The sequence below is a fragment of the Diabrotica virgifera genome, chromosome 10 (assembly GCF_917563875.1).
Source record: "Diabrotica virgifera virgifera chromosome 10, PGI_DIABVI_V3a".
Taxonomy (NCBI): Eukaryota; Metazoa; Arthropoda; class Insecta; order Coleoptera; family Chrysomelidae; genus Diabrotica; species Diabrotica virgifera.
In genome coordinates, this window is record NC_065452.1 from 147,368,585 (window position 1) to 147,391,986 (window position 23,402).

Sequence of the window (23,402 nt, forward strand, 5' to 3'; positions counted from 1 at the left end):
AACAAGCTTTTGATTAAATTTTATAGTGTAGAAAACGTTAAAATATCGTTTTTTACATTTTTCTCCATTCCCAAAATACAGCATAATCGATTTGGCTGAAAATTTGCCCACAGATAGACAAAACATAGGACTTTAAGTGGTGAGAAGGATTTGAATTATATTACAATACCAAAAAAGTTACATGCAATATAGTCAAAAATATAGGCGTCTACTGTAAGTACAATTAACTCGAAAATATCGACCTCACGACAAAAATTGTTAAAAAGAAATTGTAATAATTGTAAATACGATTTATTTGGAACAATTTCTGTTCCTACCATTTTTGTCGAAAAGTTAAAAATGGCGGAGATATTGAGCAAAAAAGGTTCTCCTTTAAAATGAAGATGGCGGCTAACGTAACGGAGGAATTCATTCGTGATTTTAAATTTAGGCTACTATTGACTCCCTTAAACATCAGAAAAATAAAATTTTGGGCAGCTCGGCATTCAAGGTCAAATGCTATCCCGACTGGACTAATATATACTTTTGAGTCTGATATTACTGCATGTAACTTTTTTGGTATTGAAATATAATTTAAATCCTTCTAACCACTTAAAGTCCTATCTTTTGGCTATCTGTGGGCAAATTTTCAGCCAAATCGATGATAATGTATTTTGGGAATGGAGGAAAATGTAAAAAACGGTATTTTAACGTTGTTTGCACTATAAAATTTGATCAAAAACTTGTTTTGATTCAAAATAACTTGTTATAATGCCATATAATGACATTTTTGAGTTCTTTCTATTATATTATGTTTTTCATTGATACTTTACGACAGAAAATGCAAATTTGTTTAAATAAACACCAAATCACTGTAAAATCGCATAAAATCACATTTTGAGAAAAAAAGAAGAAGATTTTTTGACTTTAAATATCTTATTTTTACGTCCCGCAGAAGCTATATCCCATAGACAAATCTGAGATCCAAAAATTTTTGCCTGAGTGATTTGACATGGAATGTACCCTAGACAATTCGTCAATTAGTTTAAATTTTATTCAATTTGTTTATCCCAAAGAGCTTTTTTGTGCAATGTTATTGTTCAGAAAATAATAATGATACAGCAATTCTGTGAAACATACGTGAAAGAAGAATACTTATATTTTCAAAAAGTATAAAAAAATCAATCAAAATTTATCATTCCGAAAATATTTTACTAAAGTAGTCATTTTTGGTTTAAAAACAATTTGAATAGATTTGTTAATATTGACTGTAGAGTAAATCTATTTTAGGATTTCAAAAGCTGGTATTTTTAAACGAATTTTCAAAAAAAAACTTTTCGCCTAGGTTAAATGCGGTCATTTTTAGCCACTTTTAGTACTTAATTCACAGTTACTTTTATATACATAAAATAGTCATGTAACAGTGTTAGTTACCATACTCCTCCGAAACAGCTAGACCGATTTTTATGAAATTTCACATGTATATCCTGTAGGACTGAGAGTATGTTTTAATCTATTTGTTATACCCATAAATTATAAGTGGGGTTACCCCCGTAACATTTTTTTAAATTTTTTTGGACAAAGTTGTCTACCTTAATTTTATATAGTGTAGAATTAAAAAATATATACAACCCTTAATTTTCACTCTTCTATTACAAACCCCCATTTTTAATAGCCATCTATATATTTACATCTATAAAATTCTCCTGTCACAGTGTTAATTGTCATACTCCTCTGAGACCGCTTGACCGATTTTTATGAAATTATATATGAATATTCGGTAGGTCTTAGAATCGGTCGTAATCTATTTTTCATATCTCTGAGTGATAAGGGGGGTTCCCCCTTATCATTTTGTAATGTTAGGTGGGGATATGTGTACATAAAGTGCGCTATAAGACTACGAGTACGTGAAAATTAAAAAAATTATGAACAAAATCCATCAACAAGCTCGGGAGATATTAATCGCAGCATATATGTTTGAAGAATCAATTTCATTTTTTGTGTGCACGGATTTTAATAATTCCCCTCCACCGACCACGAATGGATTTCGTTAAGGCGTAATTTTTAAAGCTTTATTAACCACTTTGTTGAAGTTCAAAGTTTACTCAAATTTTTACATATAAACTACATATATACCTTGAGCTTTAAAATGGCGCTAGTTAGGTTGCTTAATTGTTATAAACAAAGTAGCTGTGAATTAAATAAAAAACGTGGCTAACTTTGACCATAATTAACCTAAGCAAAAAGTTTTTTTTTAAATTCGTGTAAAAACACTAGCTTTTCAAATACCAAAATAATTTTAATTTAGAGTCAATATTAACAAAGTTATTTAAATTGTTTATAAGCCAAAAATGACTGCTTTAGTTAAATGTTTTCGGAATGATAATTATGACTTTTTATTGATTTATTTTAAATTCTTTGAAAACAAAACTATTCTTCTTTCACGTAGTTTCCACAGAACTGCTTTATCATTCTTTTTTTTCTGAACAATAACATTCCAAAAAAAGCGCTTTGGGATAAACAAATTGAATAAAATTTAAACTAATTGACGAATCATCTTAAACTTTTTTGTGCATTCAATGGACTGTTTGACTCAACTTTTCATGCAATATGAAAGTCTAAAGGCCATTTTCACAAAAGTTATAGCAAATTTTTTATTTTCGAAATTTTAGATTAATTTTGAAATTTCCGAAGCAACAAATTATCGGACCAAAATTCAAAAACCGCCATTTTTAACCTTTGCTCGTCTGCTAAAAGAAAAGATATCTAATAGCCCTATTTTTACCCACTTAAACGAAAAAACTGCCATTTTTGACATTTATTTGTTAATAACTAAAATTCTCGTCCGAACTGTGACGAGCATTTTTGAATTTATAATGCATTAGGTATATAGTATCCAAAAAACCTATTTGCAAGCTGGCTGCTCAAGTGTACCGAACATGGTATATTTTGCCTCATTTCCCTGGCGTATAATTGCGATTAACGATTATCCCCGTGAGATCTAATTTTCCTTTTAAGCGGTTAATTTTACTGTTAAGGTCGGGGAGCAAGCAGGTCACTCCAGAACAGTGATATCTTCTGCTTCACGGAAGTCTGTAGTCACTCTGCTGGTATGTGAAAAAAAGAATGTGTGTGTACTTTGTACGCACGTAAGAAGTTATACTTCTATTATATGATTTCTTAAAAATAAATATACTTTAAACAGTTTGTTTTAATTTTTTTTAAAACACCAAACTAATTTTGTGCTTACCGCTTTCAAAAAAATAAAAGTATAGGATTGCACTGGATTCGAACTCACGACCTCTCGATCTCTGGCCGAATTAGTCGAGGTATTGAAGCACAAAAAAGGCCTTACTCTCGATTTTTGGCGCAGTAAGACGGATTTTAATGCAGTTTGGTGCGTTGATTTCGTGAGAATGTCAGGAAATTTTGTGAACTATTGTAATGAATAAGAAATCTGAAATTGCATTTGTGCATAAGAAAAATTAATTTCAAAAGTGCATTTTGAAATAGGCAATTATTATAAATTTGCAACCCGGTAAATAGTTAAGCAACATCCCGATTAATTATTTTAATTATTTTTTATCATTTATAAGTCCATATAATAATAGTCTAAGATGTCAATAACCATTAATAATAAACAAAAAAAAATTCCTTATGTGGGAATTGAACCAAGTACCAACGGGTCCGTAGCTAAATACACATACCGCTAATCTACGCAGACACTTGCTAGACAACGGCGATATTAGGTATAAACAAAACAAATTGGTAAGTAAAAATTGTAAAGAAAATTACTACATACATACAGTTCATCTAATTTACTTACCGTTGCACGTCATTATCTACGTTAGAGATCTAAGTTGACATTGTTGCCCAATTACAAAAAATTCTTGAATTCATTTTAAATCAAATACATCACACAATTTTTGCGGTAGTGGATTTTACAGCAAAACCAATTAATATTCAATGTAAATAAATAACAACTTTAAAAATAGAAAACAAGAATTAAGTTATAATCTTACGTTAAAGTACATAATAAAAACAGTAAATATAATGAAACAAATACTTGTAGTAAAGAATATAAACAAATATGAATTGTCATCACCGCAACTGTCAAATAAATGTTACCAATTTATGGCAAAATGTCACCTCCGTTCGATTATAGTTACAGTGTATTCCGAACAAATGTGCTTCATAAAAACGCTTTATAATCCATTTGTACAAATTAAATGAAACATATTATTGTGTATTTCTTTAAGCTAACATTAATAGAAATATTTAAATATTATTTCTACGCGTATATAATAAAATATGTCTAGTGGCTGTAATGCCATTGTACTCGGCAAAGTGATTATAAAAAGAACACACCTACCGCCTAAATATTTCGTGTTGGTATCATGTGACGTCACGGGCTATGACGCGAATGACGTGCAACGGTAAGTAAATTAGATGAAGTATACTTAAATGTATTATAAAATTAATATATTCATAAATTTTAGAAGAAACATTCGTAAATAGGTATTATTAATATCTATTAATGTTACTAAATGAAATATAAATATTTTGACGTTTCACAATTTGACAATTCACTTTTAACTGCAGTGCCTTAAAATTTTTAAAGCATCGGTGCTTTAAAGTAGCATTTTTAACGCTCCTATGGAGTGCTATAAATTGCATTTTTAACACGTATGTAGAAAAATATATTTAAAAACACTAATATATTCTTTCCACACCTTTTCTGGACTGATAACTACATAAATTAAAACATTTAGTAACGAACGCCATACTGCCTGTGTGCGAAGATTACTAAAATTTCACCCTCAATGAAATCGCGCCTAAAGAAGTATAACTTCAAAAAGGCAGTATAACTATTAACTAACCTTTGTTGTTTCTCTTCCCACAAATTTTAACACGCAACAACCATACATTACATAACCAAACCGTCAACCGTCCACACCACAGCTGTGCTACAGCTGCCATATTGGATAATTTTTGACATGTCATTTGAACATCCAATCATAACAAAGTTATAATGCGCATGCGCCCGGATCATAGGTTTTAACATATAAAGATCCCCCCTCATATCTCGCGTAAAGAAGTATAACTTCAAAAACCTTTATTCTTCGCAACAATCACAAGTGTTTTCAAAAGAAATAAATATTGGTTTGAAATAAGTTGTGATTCCGTATAAGTTTGGTTGTGTATAATTGTACATCTAGAGCTGTAACCGACCTTTCGTAAAACCAAATAGATTTATTAGTCAGGAATGCTCTTTGAGCAATGAGTGAATGCGTAGAGACTTCTCGTTTGCCGTTGTTTAATAGTAGAGCATGGCCATTTGCGCGTTTGAAAGTATAAGATTCCTAGAGCCTTCTAAGAATCCATATCTGTCGATTCTTCTTTTTAACACTTCTTGTTTTTATCTCTCATTTTGATTTAAAGTATGTCTGTAACTATTCTTTCTAAATTTTTGTTTCATATTATTTATCAACGGCATTTTTTACATCTTTCATTTGTGTCTTGATGATTCATGTTTATAGCCCGAATATATCGGCGTAGTGAGAAAATCATGCACAAATTATAGAAAATCATATTAAATATAAATAAAATGTAAGATTAGTTATCAAATAAACTTTCATAGGTGAATAAGAATATTTTACAAAAACAAATTACAGAAAAAGAAGAAAAGTTAGATCGCATGTACCTAACGATAATTAGAAAAGAACGTCACGAATACTTGACGTGTCGCCATTTTGTGGGCGTGTGTAAGGTCAGAGTTGAGTGGTGGGAGTATCCCATGCTATGGACTGTACGTTTGAGTTCATCAGACGAATGGATCCTGAATAATTTATCGAGTTATTTATGCGTACAAATTTCTGACTACATTCCGTAGATCTCTGTAATGATTTTCTCACTACCACCTATACAGGGTGTTTGGTAAAGAATGGGCCATAGCTTAACATTAGATTCCTGAGGTTAAAACAGGTCGATTTAAGCTAACTTACCTTAGTACAAAAGTTGATAATAACCGAAATACAAGGTGTCAGAGTTAAACTTTTATTTTATTTATTTTTGAATATTTCCTGACAGGCATGGGACAACAACACGAAATTTGGTAAGTGGTGCTGGTACTATAAACCCTACTAAATTATGTTAAACAAACGTTTCTGGCTACTACCAGAGGCGTACGACGGGGAAAAGTGAATGGTTGACCCTTCCCAAATTCTACATCACTGGCGGAATTTCTATTTTAGTGCTATTTTTTGATTTTCCAATACTTTCGATGTAAATAACATACTCTCCATTTGTAACTATAAAGCCATTAGTTTTCGAGATATTTGAAGCTAAAAACGAAGGAGCTAAAAACATTAATCAAAATAAGTGTGCCTTTTCATTTTTAACTTCAAATATCTCGAAAACTAATGATTTTATCGTTACGAATGAAGAGTATATTATTTGCATAGAAAGTATTGGAGAATCTAAAAATTATGCTAAAATAGCAGTTTCATCAGTGGCGTAGAATTTGGGAAGGATCAACCATTCACTTTCCCCTGTTGTACGCCTCTGGTATTAACCACAAACGATTATTTAACATAATTTAGTAGGGTATAAAGTACTTAAACTTTCTGCCAAGTATCATAAGGATATGTCAAATAGTTTTATAGTACTGGGCACACATAGTTCTTAAAGTTTTAATTAAAGAATAAATGATTTTAAAAAAATGAATACTTTAAAATAATTTGACATATCCGTGTGATACTTGGCAGAAAGTGTAGGCACTGTACACCCTACTAAATTATGTTAAATAATCGTTTTTGACTACTACCAGAGGCGTACAACAGGAGAAAGTGAATGGCTGACCCTTCCCAAATTCTACGCCACTGATGAAACTGCTATTTTAGCATAATTTTTAGATTCTCCAGTACTTTCTATGCAAATAATATACTCTTCATTCGTACCGATAAAGTCATTAGTTTTCGAGATATTTGAAGTTAAAAATGAAAAGGCACACTTTTTTGATTAATGTATTATGCACCTTCGTTTTTAGCTTCAAATATCTCGAAAACTAATGGATTTATCGTTAGGAATGAAGAGTATATTTTTTACATAGAAAGTATTGGAGAATCAAAAAATTGCACTAAAATAGCAATTCCGCCAGTGGCGTAGAATTTGGGAAGGGTCAACCATTCACGTTCCCCCGTCGTACGCCTCTGGTAGTAGCCAGAAATGTTTGTTTAACATAATTTAGTAGATTGTACAATACCAGCACCACTTACCAAATTTCGTGTTGTTGTCCCATGCCTGTCAGGAAATATTCAAAAATAAATAAAATAAAAGTTTAACTTTGACACCCTGTATTTCGGTTATTGTCAACTTTTGTACTAAGGTAAGTTAGCTTAAATTTACCTATTTTAAACTCAGGAATCTAAGGTTAAGCTATATCCCATTCTTTGCCAAACACCCTGTATATCAACAAGTTCTATGCTGCTCGTTTTTCCTACTATCGGTAAAAATTGTCGACATTCAAGCCTTAAATAAAACTAACCACGAAAAGACATGTAAAATGAAAAGAATTGATAGATCTTATGAAATAAAATAACGGTTAAAAGAAGAACTGATAGATTTGGCTCTAGAAATTTCAAATTTTCTCACACTTGAGGGATGTGCTGGTATGGTATGTGCGTGACCTGTTTATTATTCTTCTCGTAAAAAAATCACTGTCTAGAATGTGTTCATAGAATGGATGTACACTCGAACTACTACTTATAGCTCGTATACACAACAACGATTTAACGTAGCGATGTGAGTGACTGCAGTTCGTTGGTGTGGACGCAAATCAACGCAGATTTTTGGTTATTTGGTCGATTTGCGTCCTCACGTTAGATAAATCGACACCAACGAACTGCACAGTCACATCTCTACGTTAAATCCTTGTCGTGTATACGGGCTATTAGTTATCCTACTATCTTTAGAGGAAGTTACTCAGATGTATTGAGTTTTCTTAAGGTTCAAATACTAGCCTAATAAATATGTAATAAATAAGCACAAGAATTCTACAGACGGATATAATATGCATAACGTTGTAAATAATGTATTTTTGAAATATAACAGAATTACGCTAAGCGACATACAGGATGGGGCATTAGTGTGACAAAGTCCAATTACTCGTTTGTCGTAAGAGATACGAAAAAAAGTTATTTACATAAAAGTTGGGGCATGGATAGGACCATAATTTAACAATATTTTCAGATATACAGGGTCACCCGTATTGACAGGGTGACACAAACTTATGTTTTTTTTAATGGAACACCCTGTTTATTTTTACATTTTTCGATTCTTCTCGATACCTTCTTTCTCAAAATATAGGGTTTTGTAATATTATACGAGGTGGTTTAAAAGATAATTACGTTTTATTGTTAATTTCATAGCAATATTCACACCCTGTAGAATTGTAGTGATTTGACATCAAAGTTCCTATTTATGGTCAAACGATTTTTAATATACAGGGTTGGTCAAAACTCGAAATGAGTATTTTCTGAGTTTTCTTAAATGGAACACCCTGTATTTTAGTATTCTAATGAAATGATATTTTATGGTACTTTTTTATTTCTTAAGCATTCCCTATACCTACCTGCTTTAATTTTTGAGTTATTCGTGATTCTTTAATCCAAACATTAATTGCAACAAAAATTACGTGAAATTTTATTAGGTGGCCGATCCTTAATTTATTAATTTTGGATAAGATATCCAAATACCTACGTAGTTAAGATTTTTGCTGCGTAAAATATGAATAAAAACATAAAAGATTGTACCTAGTTGCCTATGACAATAAATTTGCTAAAACATTTGACATTATACTATTTTTATAGTTCCAGTTGCTTTGTTACCATTACTAATATTAATTTTTTTTAATGAATAACTGATGAGTAACTGATCAAAAACGATTCTGTGCTAGGAGAGTATAACAAAAATGTGCTACTAGCAATAAGAATTTTTCATCAGCAATTCCCTGATAGACGAAAACCAAGAAGAGAAACTTTTGAAAGTACACTAAAACGATTTCAACAGTTTAGGTCTAGATAGTTATATTATAAAAACGTTCTTTCTAATATGCAGATCCTCAGTTACACTAAGGATTACATTTAATTCATTTTATTCATTTAGAATAGTTTTATTCTATCAGATTTCTCGTAATTTAAGTATCCTATGCATTGAAACCGTTTTAGTATACTTTCAAGAGTTTCTCTTCTTGGTTTTCGTCTATCAGGGAATTGCTGATGAAAAATTCTTATTGCTAGTAGCACATTTTTATTATACTCTCCTACCACAGAAACCATTTTGATCAGTTACTGATCAGTTATTTATTAAAAAAATTAATATTAGTAATGGTAACAAAGCAACTGGAACTATAAAAATAGTATAATGTCAAATGTTTTATCAAATTTATTATCATAGCCAACTAGGTAGAATCTTGTACGTTTTTATTCATATTTTACGCACCAACAATCTTAACTACGTAGGTATTTGGATATCGCGTCCAAAATTAATAAAGTAAGGATCAGTCTAGATTAGTATCTACTTTTTTTAGAAAAATTATTTTTGATTGAATATTTGCACAGCCACCTAATAAAATTTCACGTAATTTTTGTTGCAATTAATGTTTGGATTAAAGAATCACGAATAACTCAAAAATTAAAGCAGTTAGGTATAGGGAATGCTTAAGAAATAAAAAAGTACCATAAAATAATAGAGAGTTATCAAGTAACCCTAGGAGAATACGGTAACGCTATTTTACTGTATACTTTACATGTTATTTATAACGTTACCGTATTCTCATAGGGTTACTTGATAACTCTCTATTATTGCATTAGAATACTAAACTGTTCCATTTAAAAAAACTCAGAAAATACTTATTCCGAGTTTTGACCAACCCTGTATATTAATATTAAACTTTTCGCTATATTATTAATGTTTAACAGTAGTAGACTATATTAAAAATTGTTTGACCATAAATAGAAATTTTGATGTCAAATCACTACAATTCTACAGGGTGTGAATGTTGCTACGAAATTAACAATAAAACGTAATTATCTTTTAAACTACCTCGTATAATATTACAAAACCCTATATTTTGAGAAAGAAGACATCGAGGAGAATCCAAAAATGAAATGTAAAAATATACAGGGTGTTCCATTAAAAAAACATAAGTTTGTGTCACCCTGTCAATACGGGTGACCCTATATATTTTTAAATTATGGTCCTATCCCTGCCCCAACTTTTATGTAAATAACTTTTTTTTCGTATCTCTTACGACAAACGAGTAATTGGACTTTGTCACACTAATGCCCCATCCTATATGAAAATATAACGTTGCGTAAGTTTATACAGGGTGTAACAAAAATACGGGTCATAAATTAAACCACATATTCTGGGACCACAAATAGTTCGAATGAACCTAACTTACCTTAGTACAAATATGCACACAAAAGAAGTTACAGCCCTTTGAAGTTACAAAATGAAAATCGATTTTTTTGAATATATCGAAAACCATTAGAGATTTTTTGTTGAAAATGGACATGTAGCATTCTTATGGAAAGAACATGTTAAAGAAAAATTATAGTGAAATTTGTGCACCCCATAACGATTTTATGGGGGTTTTGTTCCCTTAAACCTCCCCAAACTTTTGTGTCCGTTCCAAATAAATTATTATTGTGGTGCCATTAGTTAAATTCAATATTTTTAAAACTTTTTTGCCTCTTAGTATTTTTTCGATAAGGCAGTTTTTATCGAGTTGAGGCTTCTTTTTTAATATGTCTACATAAAAAATTTATAAGGGTTTTGTTCCTTTAAACCCCCCAAATGTTTGTGTACGTTCCAATTAAACTATTACTGCGGTACCATTAGTTAAACACAGTGTTTTTAAAACTTTTTTGCCTCTTTGTATTTTTTTGATAAAGCATCTTTTATCGAGATGTGGCTTCTTTTTTAATATGGTTCACAATATACTTAAAAATGTAAATCATAAATAAATTTTCATATTATTACCAAGTCTCCATAATCGTACTTTACCATATACAAATATGTGGTTCATTTATCAATATTCAAATATCTCGATAAAAACTGACTTTTGGAAAAAGTACTAAAAGACAAAAAAGTTTTTAAAAGCTTGTGTTTAACTAATGGCGCTACAATAATAATTAAATTGGAACGTACACAAAAGTTTGGGGGGGTTTAAAGGAACCAAACCCCCATAAAATTTTTATGGGGCGTCCAAATTTCATTATCATTTTTTCTTAAAATACTACTGTCATAATAATGCCACATGTCCATTTTCAATAAAAAATCTCTAATAGTTTTCGATATATTGGAAGAAATCGATTTTCATTTTGTAACTTCAAAGGGCTGTAACTTTTTTTCGTGCACATTTGTACTAAGGTAAGTTAGGTTCAATCGAACTATTTTTGGTCCCAGAATATGCGATTAAATTTATGACCTGTATTTTTGTTACACCCTGTATATGCCTGGAAAAAATGTATTGTAGAAGTTAAAGTTCTTCTGAAAATTATAGGTTTGAAACTATTTTCTTGTGGCATTTCTATACTAACCATTATATTTAATCAAAATAAACCACAATTTTAATTCTCAAATTTAATTTCAAAACAAATCTTAATAGTTTGTCATGCCTTGCGGTATAATTCTACCGGCCATTGTTCTCCGTCTTCTCTCTGCAACTTTACCATTTCTGGTTTAATCCTAACAACACCGTCATCTTGGAACAAGTTAGTTGTATAGTTATTCTAATTTTTACGTAATATTTATATCTGTTGTGATCTAGCCAAAGTTGCCACAACAAAAATGACTACAATATGGAGGGACTGTCAAATTTCAAGGGCGTTAAAGGTGAGGTTAATCAACTGCTTAATATTCCTAATACTGTCATAATATTCCTAATAAACGACATCACGTCGACCACTACACTCTCTCCGGGGGGTCAAGATTGAAGAGAGAGATAATACAAGTGATGATATTGATGTTCAAAAGAACATCAATAAGTCTGTAAAAATTGCTGCTATTCAGAGAACTGCTGGACCAGCTCAAAGTAGAAATGTCCCTGCAAGTCTTGCTACAACAAACACAGGTCCGAATACAAATGTCCATAGAAGGCTAAGAGAAACCCTGCTGGAGGACTTTCTAGCCCTCATAAAAGAGCGAAATTGGAAACCATTCCTGAGCCTAGGATTGAGGATTTCGATTACCACGAAAAATATCAAATTTTGAAAGACAAACATAAAAATCTCAATGAAGAATATAAGACACTAAAAAATCAGTATTCTTCGCTAAAAGATGCACTTCAATCGTTTGCTTCGCTACGTTTGCTTCAATAGTTAAAGAAGTTCAATAAAAAATTGCAAAAAAAAAATAATGAAACTTGCTTGAAAGTTTTACCGTTTCCAAAAAAAATTAAATTGTTCACCATATAAGCGAACTTTTATTTTCATAAAATTAACTAATTTGGCATCATGGCATGGGTACTAAACTAATTTGGCATGGTACAAGAACTGTTTGTGATTTAGTTTATTGACACCACAAATGTACCAAAATAATTGTACCACCCCATGTTTGAAAATCCAACAAAACAAGAATTTGTTTGTTTGTTTAGGATGAAGACAGGGTTTAATGTAAATACTTATGGCTAAAATGCTGCAACTATTTTTGAATTGTGATTGTCTATGTTTAGATTTTTGTATACATAGTTGTCAGATTTCAATTTGCATACCAACATGTATTTTGGTTTTTTAGCCAAACGACTGTTTTGCTCTACGTGGTGCCCTCTACCTATACCTTTAAGGAACGCACTATTTTCGGGGACACCCTGTATACTGACTGGAGGTTTTTAGCTATACTAAATTTGTATAATACATTTGTTTATATAGAACTGAACTGATGTTCTGGTTTCTTGAAAATTGTGGTTTATTTCAATTAAATACAGTGGATAATATTACTAAGGTATGCATAATTTATTTTTATCTGTTGCTAACTGTATTACTATATATTGAACTTTTGAACCAAATAGTGCTTATAATGCCTTTTGAAACTAAATACAATATAACAAAAGTGCCTTTTGGCCAAAACGTTTTTAAGAATTGGTCATCTGATTTAAAGGAATCTGTTGGATAACAGTTAAAAATGTCTATAATAAATTTTGAGATTATTACATAGTTTACAGTATTAAATAATTGCAATAATGCAGCTGATTGATATATGAAATTAAAAACTATATACATTTGTTATATTCTGGTAAATGAAATCTTTAAAATGAAAAATCATAGTCTTTCACATTTGCACTTACTATAAAATTGCAAATTGTGTTAAAAGGCTCACAAAAAAACATTTTTGCAAATACAGAAAAGTAAATAGCCTATGGATACTCTAGCTCAAATTGGGCAATTTTCCCATTTTTAAATTACCATTAGCAAATCTAAGGTTCATTCGGCACTTTTTTGCTTGAATGTTCTGATTCATAGCCATTTTGTTCCATATTTTATTGTAATCTAAGTATTGTTTCCACTCCATTTAATGGAGTGGAAGCAAGCAGTGATATGTCCTCTTTATAAAAAGGGGGACAAAGCAGAATGTCAAAATTATAGGGGCGTGGCACTATTAAATGTAATATATAAGATATTAGCAGTCCACATCAAAAACAAGCTAGCAAGAAGTCTTAACAATAGCATAGGTGAATACCAGTGTGGCTTTAGAAAAGGGAGAAGTACTATAGACAACATCTTTACTTTACGAGAAATACAAGCTGAGAGCTATGAATATAATAAACCCACAATGGCACTCTTCTTAGATTTTAAGCAAGCTTTTGATAGAATAAAAAGAAAAGAAATATATAAAGCGTTAAAAAATCTAGAAGTTTCACCAAAAATAATAAGAATGATAAAGCTTGTACTTACGAAAACAGAAAATAAAGTAAAAGTAAATAACAAACTAACAGAAAATTTCGAAGTGAAAGAAGGAGTACGACAAGGGGACCCGTTGTCATCACTGCTATTTAATGTAGTATTGGAAATGATAATAAAAGAGGCTAATATTAACAGATCAGGACATATATATTACAAAAAACATAAATGTTTGGCATTCGCGGATGATGTAGTAATTCTATCCAGAAGCAAGGAACAATTAAAAGAGGTAGTAGAACGACTAGAAAAGGCAGCTCGAGAAAAAGGACTTTATATAAATGAAACAAAAACTAAGTACATGGAATGGACCGACAAAAAATTTGAACAAGGGCAATATTTAATGATAACAACGAATGAAGGAACAATGTATAAATTTGAAAAGGTAGACAGATTTGAATATTTAGGGACCTTATTTTCTAGGAAACCAAATATCCGGGATGAAATACACAAAAGACTAATGTCAGGGAATCGTTGCATGTATGCACTAATAGAATACTCAGAAGCAAAAATATATCCAAAGCAGCTAAATTAAGAACGTATAAAACTGTGATATGACCAATAGTTACGTATGCCTCAGAAACTTGGACTATGACAAAAACCGAGCAATCAATGTTACTAGTATGGGAAAGAAAAATACTTAGAAGGATATTTGGGGGGAAAATAATCAACAATCAGTGGACACGAAGAACAAACAAGGAGTTAGAAGAATTGTATAAGGAGCCTAATATAATTGCAGTTGTAAAATCACAAAGACTTAGATGGTTAGGACATGTCCAGAGAATGGCCCAAGTTAGAATGCCTAAAATCATGTTAAGCGCTACAATAGGTGGTAAAAAGAGAAAAGGAAGACCTAGGACCAGATGGAGCCATGAAGTTAATGATGACCTGAAGTATCTCAATGCAACCAATTGGACAGAAAAAGCGAAGAACAAGCAAGAATGGAGGAAGATTGTAAACCAAGCCATGAGCCTGCTTGGCTCGAAGTGCTAATGTATATATATATATATATATATATATATATATATATATATATATATTCCATAAGTATTGTTTCCTCACTTCCTTTTCTTCTTTTGGCTTCATAACCCTGGACGGGTCTTTGCCTGTCTGGCCATGTCCTACCACTCGGATCTCTCGTTTGCCCATATTCTCCATTGTCTTATGTTTATGGTTTTCAGGTCGTCTTCCACGTCATCCAACAATCTCGCTCTGGGCCTTCCTTTTTTCGCCTTCCTATCGGTTTCCATTGTAATATTTTCTTTGTTGTTTTTGCATCGTCTTCTCTCTGCGCATGTCCCAGCCATGACAGTCTTTGACTTTTCACAAATCGTACAATATCGTAACCTTATTTCAATTCATTAACCTCGTCGTTTCTCCTGATTCTCCATGTTCCGTCTTTCTCTTGCACCGGGCCATATACTTTTCTCAGTATTTTTCTCTCGAATGTCCTGAGTTCGGCTTGATCCCTTTTCGTCATTAACCAGGTTTCACAACCATGGGTTACTAAGGGTCTAATCAATGTTCTGTAGATATAGTCATTTTGGTTCCTTTGTCTAATAATTTCGATGTCATCAATCATCATCAATCTTTTATTATTACCATAGACCATAGTATGTAAGATTCCAGCTGGAAATACGTGCATCAATTTCGCTATTTACGGAATTCTTCTGATACCAGGGCGCATCTGTAAAAATATTAGTATATTTGGATGTTGAGAGGTGACTCATATTTTTGCAGAAATTGCTTGAAAATAACTCATATAATAATATTTGAGTTATCCTCTCAATCAAAAAGGTCCAGAACATTGTTTAAGTAATCAAAATGTCAAAAAATGAAGGAAAAATTCGATTTGTTTCTTGGTTTTTTTATTATAACTTTAAAAGTATTCAATTTCGAGAAAAGTTGTACCAACATAAAAGTTGCGTAATTAAACTTCCTACAATATAGGATTAACTGAGAATTTTAAAACTTCTCACCCTTGTTGCAAAATAACAATAATTTCGAAAAAACAATAAAATAACAAGTATTCGCATTTTACGTTTTTCAGTCATTTATGCTTCACTTAGGACCTTCATATTTCACCCAGAAAAACCTTATGATATGATAAAACAATACTGTAAATTTCATTAAGATCGGTTTAATAGATTTTGCAAAATAAATTTTGCAATCCAGCTTTCGCAAAAAAAATCATTTTTTCAAAATGTTACAGCACTGAAAATAAAGCAGACAGCGTTATTTTTTTTTACATATAATAGGATACTGTACCTTTCATCTGCAATTTGCAAAATTAAAATCGGTTAACTAACACGGCGGCGTCAGGAATTTTTTTAAATAAACATTAATTTTTGGTGCTACGCGCAGGACATCGGATACGTTCGCTCTGATTGGGCATTCCAATGACCTTTGATAATGATTGATAAATTTTAATTTTTAGGAGATTTCGAAATAAATAAGTAAATTTGTTTATTGCAAAATAAAAACACATACTCTGTCCTTTGAAATAACACTTTTTTTAGCAAAAACTTTCTTTGTTCATATACTCATATTTTAACTTAGAAAATAAAAGCGGATTATTTTTAAACATATGCAATTGTTTAAACAATTTTTCACAAACAATAAATTAATTTGATTTTTGCGGAATTAAAATATGAAAATACAACATAATATAGAGTAAGAAAATAATATATTAGATAAAGATTGGAAGAAATTTTGGTGGAAATCAACTTGTCTGAATCGAACACCTCTGTCCTGCGCGTGAACCGATTTTAATTTTGCAAATTGCAAATGAAAGGTACAGTATTCTTCTATTTGCAAAAAAAATTAACTTGCTGTCTGCTTTATTTTCAGTCCTGTAACATTTTGAAAAAATTAATTTTTTTGGGAAACTGGATTGCAAAATCTATTACACCGATCTTAAATAAATTTACAGTATTGTTTTATCATATCATAAAATTTTTCTGGGTGAAATATGGAGGTCCTAAGTGTAGCAGAAATGGTTGAAAAACGTAAAAGGCGAATACTTGTTTCTTTATGTTTTTTTCGCAAGTATTGCTATTTTTCTCGAAAGTGCATACTTTTACAATTATAATCAAAAAACGAAGAAAAAATCGAATTTTTCCTTCATGTTTTGACATTTTGATTATTTAAATAATATTCCGGACCTTTTTAAGTGGGAGGATAACTCAATTATTATTATATGGGTTAATTCCAAGCAATTTCTGCAAAAAAAATAAGAGTCACCTTTCAACGTCCATCTCAAAACAGATCCGCCTTGGACTATGATTGATTTCTGTGCCCAGGTATGTGAAGGCATCCACACGTTCAATAGTATAGTCGTCTATTGTGATATAATTGTCATTGTCAGGTTTTCTTTTGACGATCATATACTTCGTTTATTTTAAGCCTCCTTTTTTGTGCTTTAGGATCAATTTCTTTGAACGCTTTCATTAGTCATGGCTTGTTCCTAATAATTATACCTACATCGTCTGCATATGCAGTAATTGCCTGCTGCTCTTCACCATAAGTCCATTTCTGTTACTAGTAACAGTTTATCTGTTCTTTGGTTAAGTGGCCAAACTACACTGCCATATGTGATGATACTTTTAAGTATGGTATTGTATATGAGCTGTTTGTTCGCTTTAGATATTGTTTGGTCCCACACAATGTCGTTCATCTTGGATAAAGCCTTTCTACCCCATCCTCTAATGTAATGGACTGCTTTGTCCCTCCAATACACATGGCTTCAGTTTTCTTAATGTTGACTTCGAGACCCCATTTGTTATATTCTTTTATTAGCTTCCGCGTCATGTAACTCAAGTCGTCATGATCCTGAGCAATCAGAATTTGGTCATCAGCGAAACATAACGTGTATAATGTTGTATCGTCATTGAGAGGGATTCCCATGCCATTACACTTTATTTTCCACAGCTTGAGTGATTGTTCCAGATAAATTTTGAAAAGGGTAGGCGAAATACAGCAACCCTGCGTAAATTTTTCCATGACCTTAAATCACTCAGACATCCTTGATCCAGTTATAATTTTTGCAGTCGTTTCATTACACAGATTTTGGGCTGCTTTGATAAGACCATGTTTAATGTTGGTTAGCTAGATGTTGGACCATAGTTTGCTGAGGGGCACACTATTATATGCTTTTTGTAAGTCTACGTACACCACGTGAACTTCTTTATTGACGGCTATTTTTTTCTCAATAACTTGCGTAATAGAGTACAGGTGGTCTTACTGTGTATAATAGAACTCGTTAAATACGGGGTGTTGATTAACTGGAGGTGAGGGTTGGTTTGATAAAACACTTGTTCATACTTATTTATTGAGCACTACTAAATATATTAGTAACTAGTTGGTGTGCTTACAGTATAACCATCTGATGATGTATTTGCTTTACGAATGATAATTGATAACAGATCGAATTAGAATGAATCACGCTTCTTTTGCTGGATGTATAAGTAAAGTGTAAGGTGTTGTTGTTTTGAATGCTGATACATCGTGGCCGTGAATTACAATAATATTGACTAGCTGACAAAGCGTTATTGCCGATTAGTGTACTTGTGTTGAGAAATCTGTGTCATCTACTTAATTGAAAACAAACGTGTTGTTTGTTTTAAAGGACATTTAAAAATTAAATGACTGTCTTGCTCTTATTTTAGGATGCTGATAATCCTGATACTACCGCCCAGCTCTAAAGCCAGCTTGCTCCTCTGTTTCGTAATCTCTCTAGTCATTTTCTATTTTGTTCTTAATAAGTTTCCCACACACCCTACTTATTGTCTTTAACCTTTCCTTGCCTTTAATCGTCTTGCGTGAAACCCTTTGGATTGAACCTTTTTGGTACCAAAAATGGCAGAATAACCTTTAGATTTTCTTATACGAATTTTCATGGGGAAACGGCCCAATTTGAGCTAAAATGCGCATAGGCTACTTACTTACAGATATTTTTATATTGTGCCCACAAGTTAAAACTCATTAAAAAGAGAAAGTGCACATAGCTGGATCCCACAAAACAGAATCATTGCACAATATGTGGGAAATAGAAGGTTTGGCAGCCAAAGATTAGTTATGGGTAAGCTATGAACTAATTATAATGCAGAACATAACGACACATCTTGAAGAGGTCTGAAGCAGTAGCAGCCACTCATGATGGCTGATGATATTTTAAAAATACTGATGACTTGATATTGAAATAATTTTTAATATTCCTTAGATTTATTTATTTCTCCTATACCAGTACAAAAAATAACCAAATTATGTCAAAATATCTTATTTGTTATAGTAGTAATGAGTGATGTTGACGTAATTTTCCAATACTCATTAATATGTCCATTCTGTATATGATAGCAAAAAAATGCTTTCACAGTATCAGATATTTTACTGTTACGAGTGATGACGGAATCAAGAATGACGAAATCATGTCCAAAGGATCGTATTGTTTATCGTTACAAATAGTAACAGTGCATTACGTTCACATCTTCGAATTTCGTTTTTACTAACAAAAACGTAGCCTTTTATGATTACATTAAATGATAATGATATGTTCCAAATTTTTATTAAACCCTTTTATTACGTATCTCCCAGAAAAATTACGAATTCGTAATTATTAATCCGGGATCCGAGGGAGTGTGATGTGGCACTCTTCAGTTTACGTCGGCAAAGACAAATAGAAAATATATAATAGTGAAAAGAAAAGAGAGCACTGTCGGCAGCTCACGTTACTGTGAAGTTAATAAATATTCACTTTTGATACATTCGGTCGGACCGTTCCCATGGAGCTTGTCTCCTCGAATATCGAAGGTACACACCATCAGTGTTGGCGGTAGATATTTTAGTAAGTTGGATAATTCATATGTACATAAAGGGTTGTCTACAGCTAATGCCGTTTCCCTTCCGTCAGCCAGGACTTCCATTTTTTTTCGATCTTCTCAGTCTCCGCCTTCCAATCCTTTCTTAGATATGGCTTCGTCTTCGTTTTTCCAAGATCTTCTCGGTCGTCCTCTTCTTCTTGTTCTTCTTGGGCTCCATTCTGCAACCTTGTTTATCCAAGTGTTTTCTGCTCTGCGTGCGTGGCCGTACCATTTTAGTCTTCTCTCATCTATATATTGCAGGGCATCTTTTTCCACTTGCATTCTTCTCCTTATCTTATTTGTTATTCTGTCTCTTCTGGTGAGACCACAGCATCTTCTCCAGTATTCCATTTCGGTTGCCAGAATGCTTTTTTGGGTTTTTTTGTTTTTCCCTTGATGTTCTTATTCCAGATTACATTATGGAGTTGTCTGATGCAAGATCTTGTTTGTCCCAATCTATTTTTTATTTCTACTTCTGTTGTTCCGTTTTTCGACATTATAAAGCCCAAATATTTAAAATTCTTCGTTCCTTTTATTTCAACTTGTTCTTCTATTTCCAAGTTTTTTACGTCTTCTTCCGATATTGCTAAGTATTCCGTTTTCTTCATATTTATTTCCAGGCCCACCTTTTTGTATTCCTCTTTTAGTTTTCTTACCATGTAACTGATATCCTCTTCATCTTGAGCCATCACCACCTGATCGTCTGCGAAACATAATGTGTAAAGGTAATCGTCCCTTATCGGTATTCCCATACCCCTACATTTTGTCTTCCAAGTTGTTAGTGCATGTTCTAAAAATATTTTAAATAGAGTTAGTGACGTTGGGCATCCCTCTAGTAAACATTTTGTTGTTTTGAAGTTAGCAACTACCTTGTTTCCGATTTTTATATTTACTTCATTTCCACTGTACATGTTCTTGATGGCTTGTGTTAGGTTAGGTGGTATCCCTATTTTAGTCATTGCTTTGTACAGTTCTTTCCTTGGCACGGTGTCGTATGCCTTCCTAAGGTCTATAAACGCCATGTGTACATCTTTGTTCTTAGCTCTTTTTTTCTCTATTGTCTGTTGTATTGTATGGATATGATCTAGACATGATTTCCCTGCTGTGAAACCTGCTTTTTCTTCTCCGATTTTACCTTCTATATTTTTCTCTATTTTGTTCCTGAGGATCGTGCCATACAGTCTTCCCATTGTAGCGATGACGGGTATCCCCCTGTAATTTTCGCAATCTTTTCTGTTACCTTTTTTGTATATTGATGTTATGTAGGCTTCCTGCCATTGTTTAGGGATGTCCTCTCCATTTATTGCTCTTTCCATGATTCGGCAAATCATTATTCTTAGTTTTTCTGTTCCGTATTTGATTAGTTCCTCCACAATTCCTCCTGGTCCTCCAGCTTTATTGTTCTTCATGGAATTTATTGCTTGTTTCATCTCTTTGTCTGTTATGACTATTTTTTCTTCCTCTGTGGTCATTATTTTTTGTTCGTCTCCATCGATGCTGAATTCTGGTCCTAGCTCTATCACTAGATTTTTATAGTGGTTCTGCCACTCGTCGTCTTGTATGTATTGTATAAAAGTTGTCTCTTTCCTGTTAGTTCCCCATTAGTTTCCCATTGTTCATTTTTTTCTTTCGTTGGAATAACTTCTGTGTTCTTATCTCTATATTTACGGAGGTCTTGTGGATCTTTTGTGCTTAGGTATTTATGGTATAGTTATTTTCAACGAAAACTTTTCGTTTATAAATTTGCAAAAGTCTGTGTGTTATTGCGTCGCCGCTCCTGCAATACTTAGAGCAGATGTATAGATGGATTCTTATGTAGTTTTGTCTTCTGATTCCAAATCTGAAAACGGCATTCCGATATCTCTAACCGTCTTCGAGATAAACGACCTCAAAGTCTAAAATGTGACGTCACAATCCGGTTATCTCCTACAGACGCACTAAATGTCAGCTCAAATGGTTGATTAGGAAGTAGGCTACTTTTTTTTAAATCTCGATTTTTGTCAAGCATAGGTTATTTACATTTGAGTTTGACACTTCGTGAATGTCAAACTAAATTTTAAATTAAGTATTAATAAAACATCAATGACATTTGATAGTGAATTTAATTATTATATATAAAATAAATAAGATGTTCAAAAATCCAATTTGAGTATAAATATTTTAAAAGCAATAATTTATTAACAGTTTTAAAAAGGTTTATACCAGTATAAATACGGCCTCCCCTTTATGATAAATGGACTGTTCCATTTCTAGTCATTCGCTAAAGTCAACACAACTGGCTAGTGATTGTAGAAGGTAATTTTTTTGTTTTTTGAGAATTTTGCCGAAATTGGCAAAATTACTAATTATTTAGTAATAATTATTAACTATTTAGAAATTATTTTTTTGTCGAATTGGCAAAATTATTGACTAAAATCACTAGTCAGTATTGTGTCTGTGTACATCCTTCTAATGGAAAAAAATATTTGAAGATTTTTCTCAAATTATGGATACCAAGAACATTTTCATTTATAACTCTTTTATTTTTAATTTGACAAATAAAAGTTATTCTTCATAAAAAGCTCTTCAGGTTCTAAGATTTATGATGCAACCATCATATATAGGGTGTCCCAAAAGTAGTGGAACGGTCGAATATTTCGCTAACTAAACATCGGATGGAAAAACTGAAAAATACGTGTTTTAATCATTTTCAAAAATCTATCCAATGACACCAAACACCAACTCCCAGTACACACCCTGGAGGTGGGGTGGGGGGTAACTTTAAAATCTTAAATGGAAACCCCTAGTTTTTCTTGCAGATTTGGATTCGTTACGTAAAAGTAAGCAACTTTTATCCAAGACATTTTTTCGAACTGTGATGGCGCTATAATTGGGAAAAACGATTTATCCTGATACCATAGGTAAATTATAGAAACGGTCTAATATCTCGAGAAATACACTTCCAAATAAGAAACCAAAAAACAGGTTTTTAATATTTTTCGAAAACCTATCGATAAACACTAAACATGACCCTCCAATCCACCCCTGGAGGTGGGGTGGGGGGTAACTTTAAAATCTTAAATAGCAACCATTAGTTTTTCATGTCAAATCCGAATCTGTAATAAAAAGTGGGGGTTGCTATTTAATATTTTAAAGTTACCCCCACCCCACCTCCAGGGGGTGGGTTGGAGGGTCATGTTTAGTGTTATTCGATAGGTTTTCGAAAAGTATTAAAAAAATTTGTTTGGTTTCTTATTTGGAAGTGTATTTCTCGAGATATTAGACCGTTTCTATAATTTACCCATGGTATCAGGATAAATCGTTTTTCCCAATTATAGCGCCATCTATCCACAGTTCGAAAAAATGTCTTGAATAAAAGTTGCTTACTTTTACGTAACGAATCCAAATCTGCAAGACAATCTAGGGGTTTAGATTTGCGATTTTAAAGTTACCCCCCACCCCACCTCCAGGGGGTGTAGTGGAGGTTGGTGTTTGGTGTCATTGGATAGATTTTTGAAAATGATTGAACAAGTATTTTTCAGTTTTTCGATCCAGTGTTTAGTTAGCGAAATATTCGACCGTTCCACTACTTTTGGGACACCTTGTATAAAATTTTATTAATTTT

General features: G+C 32.2%; 2 protein-coding genes across 34 annotated transcripts in view; one reads left to right on the forward strand and one right to left on the reverse strand.

Moving 5' to 3' along the window:
• LOC126893466 (protein claret segregational-like) overlaps window positions 1–23,402 on the reverse strand; it is a 649,821-nt gene that overhangs the window by 195,901 nt on the left and 430,518 nt on the right. The window lies entirely within an intron of this gene.
• The window catches only part of LOC126893469 (protein disulfide-isomerase A6 homolog), a 504,458-nt gene that overhangs the window by 70,741 nt on the left and 410,315 nt on the right, over window positions 1–23,402 (forward strand). The window contains exon 8 of one of the 14 annotated variants that reach the window (XM_050663718.1): window positions 12,781–12,982. The exons of 12 other annotated variants lie outside the window; for them this stretch is intronic. In XM_050663718.1, the coding sequence (XP_050519675.1) occupies window positions 12,781–12,925 (145 nt within the window). In that variant the 3' untranslated portion in view covers window positions 12,926–12,982. Of the gene's footprint in view, window positions 1–3,017; window positions 3,067–12,780; window positions 12,983–23,402 lie in introns of those variants that run through there. One more of the 14 variants, XM_050663725.1, reaches the window with a different exon arrangement.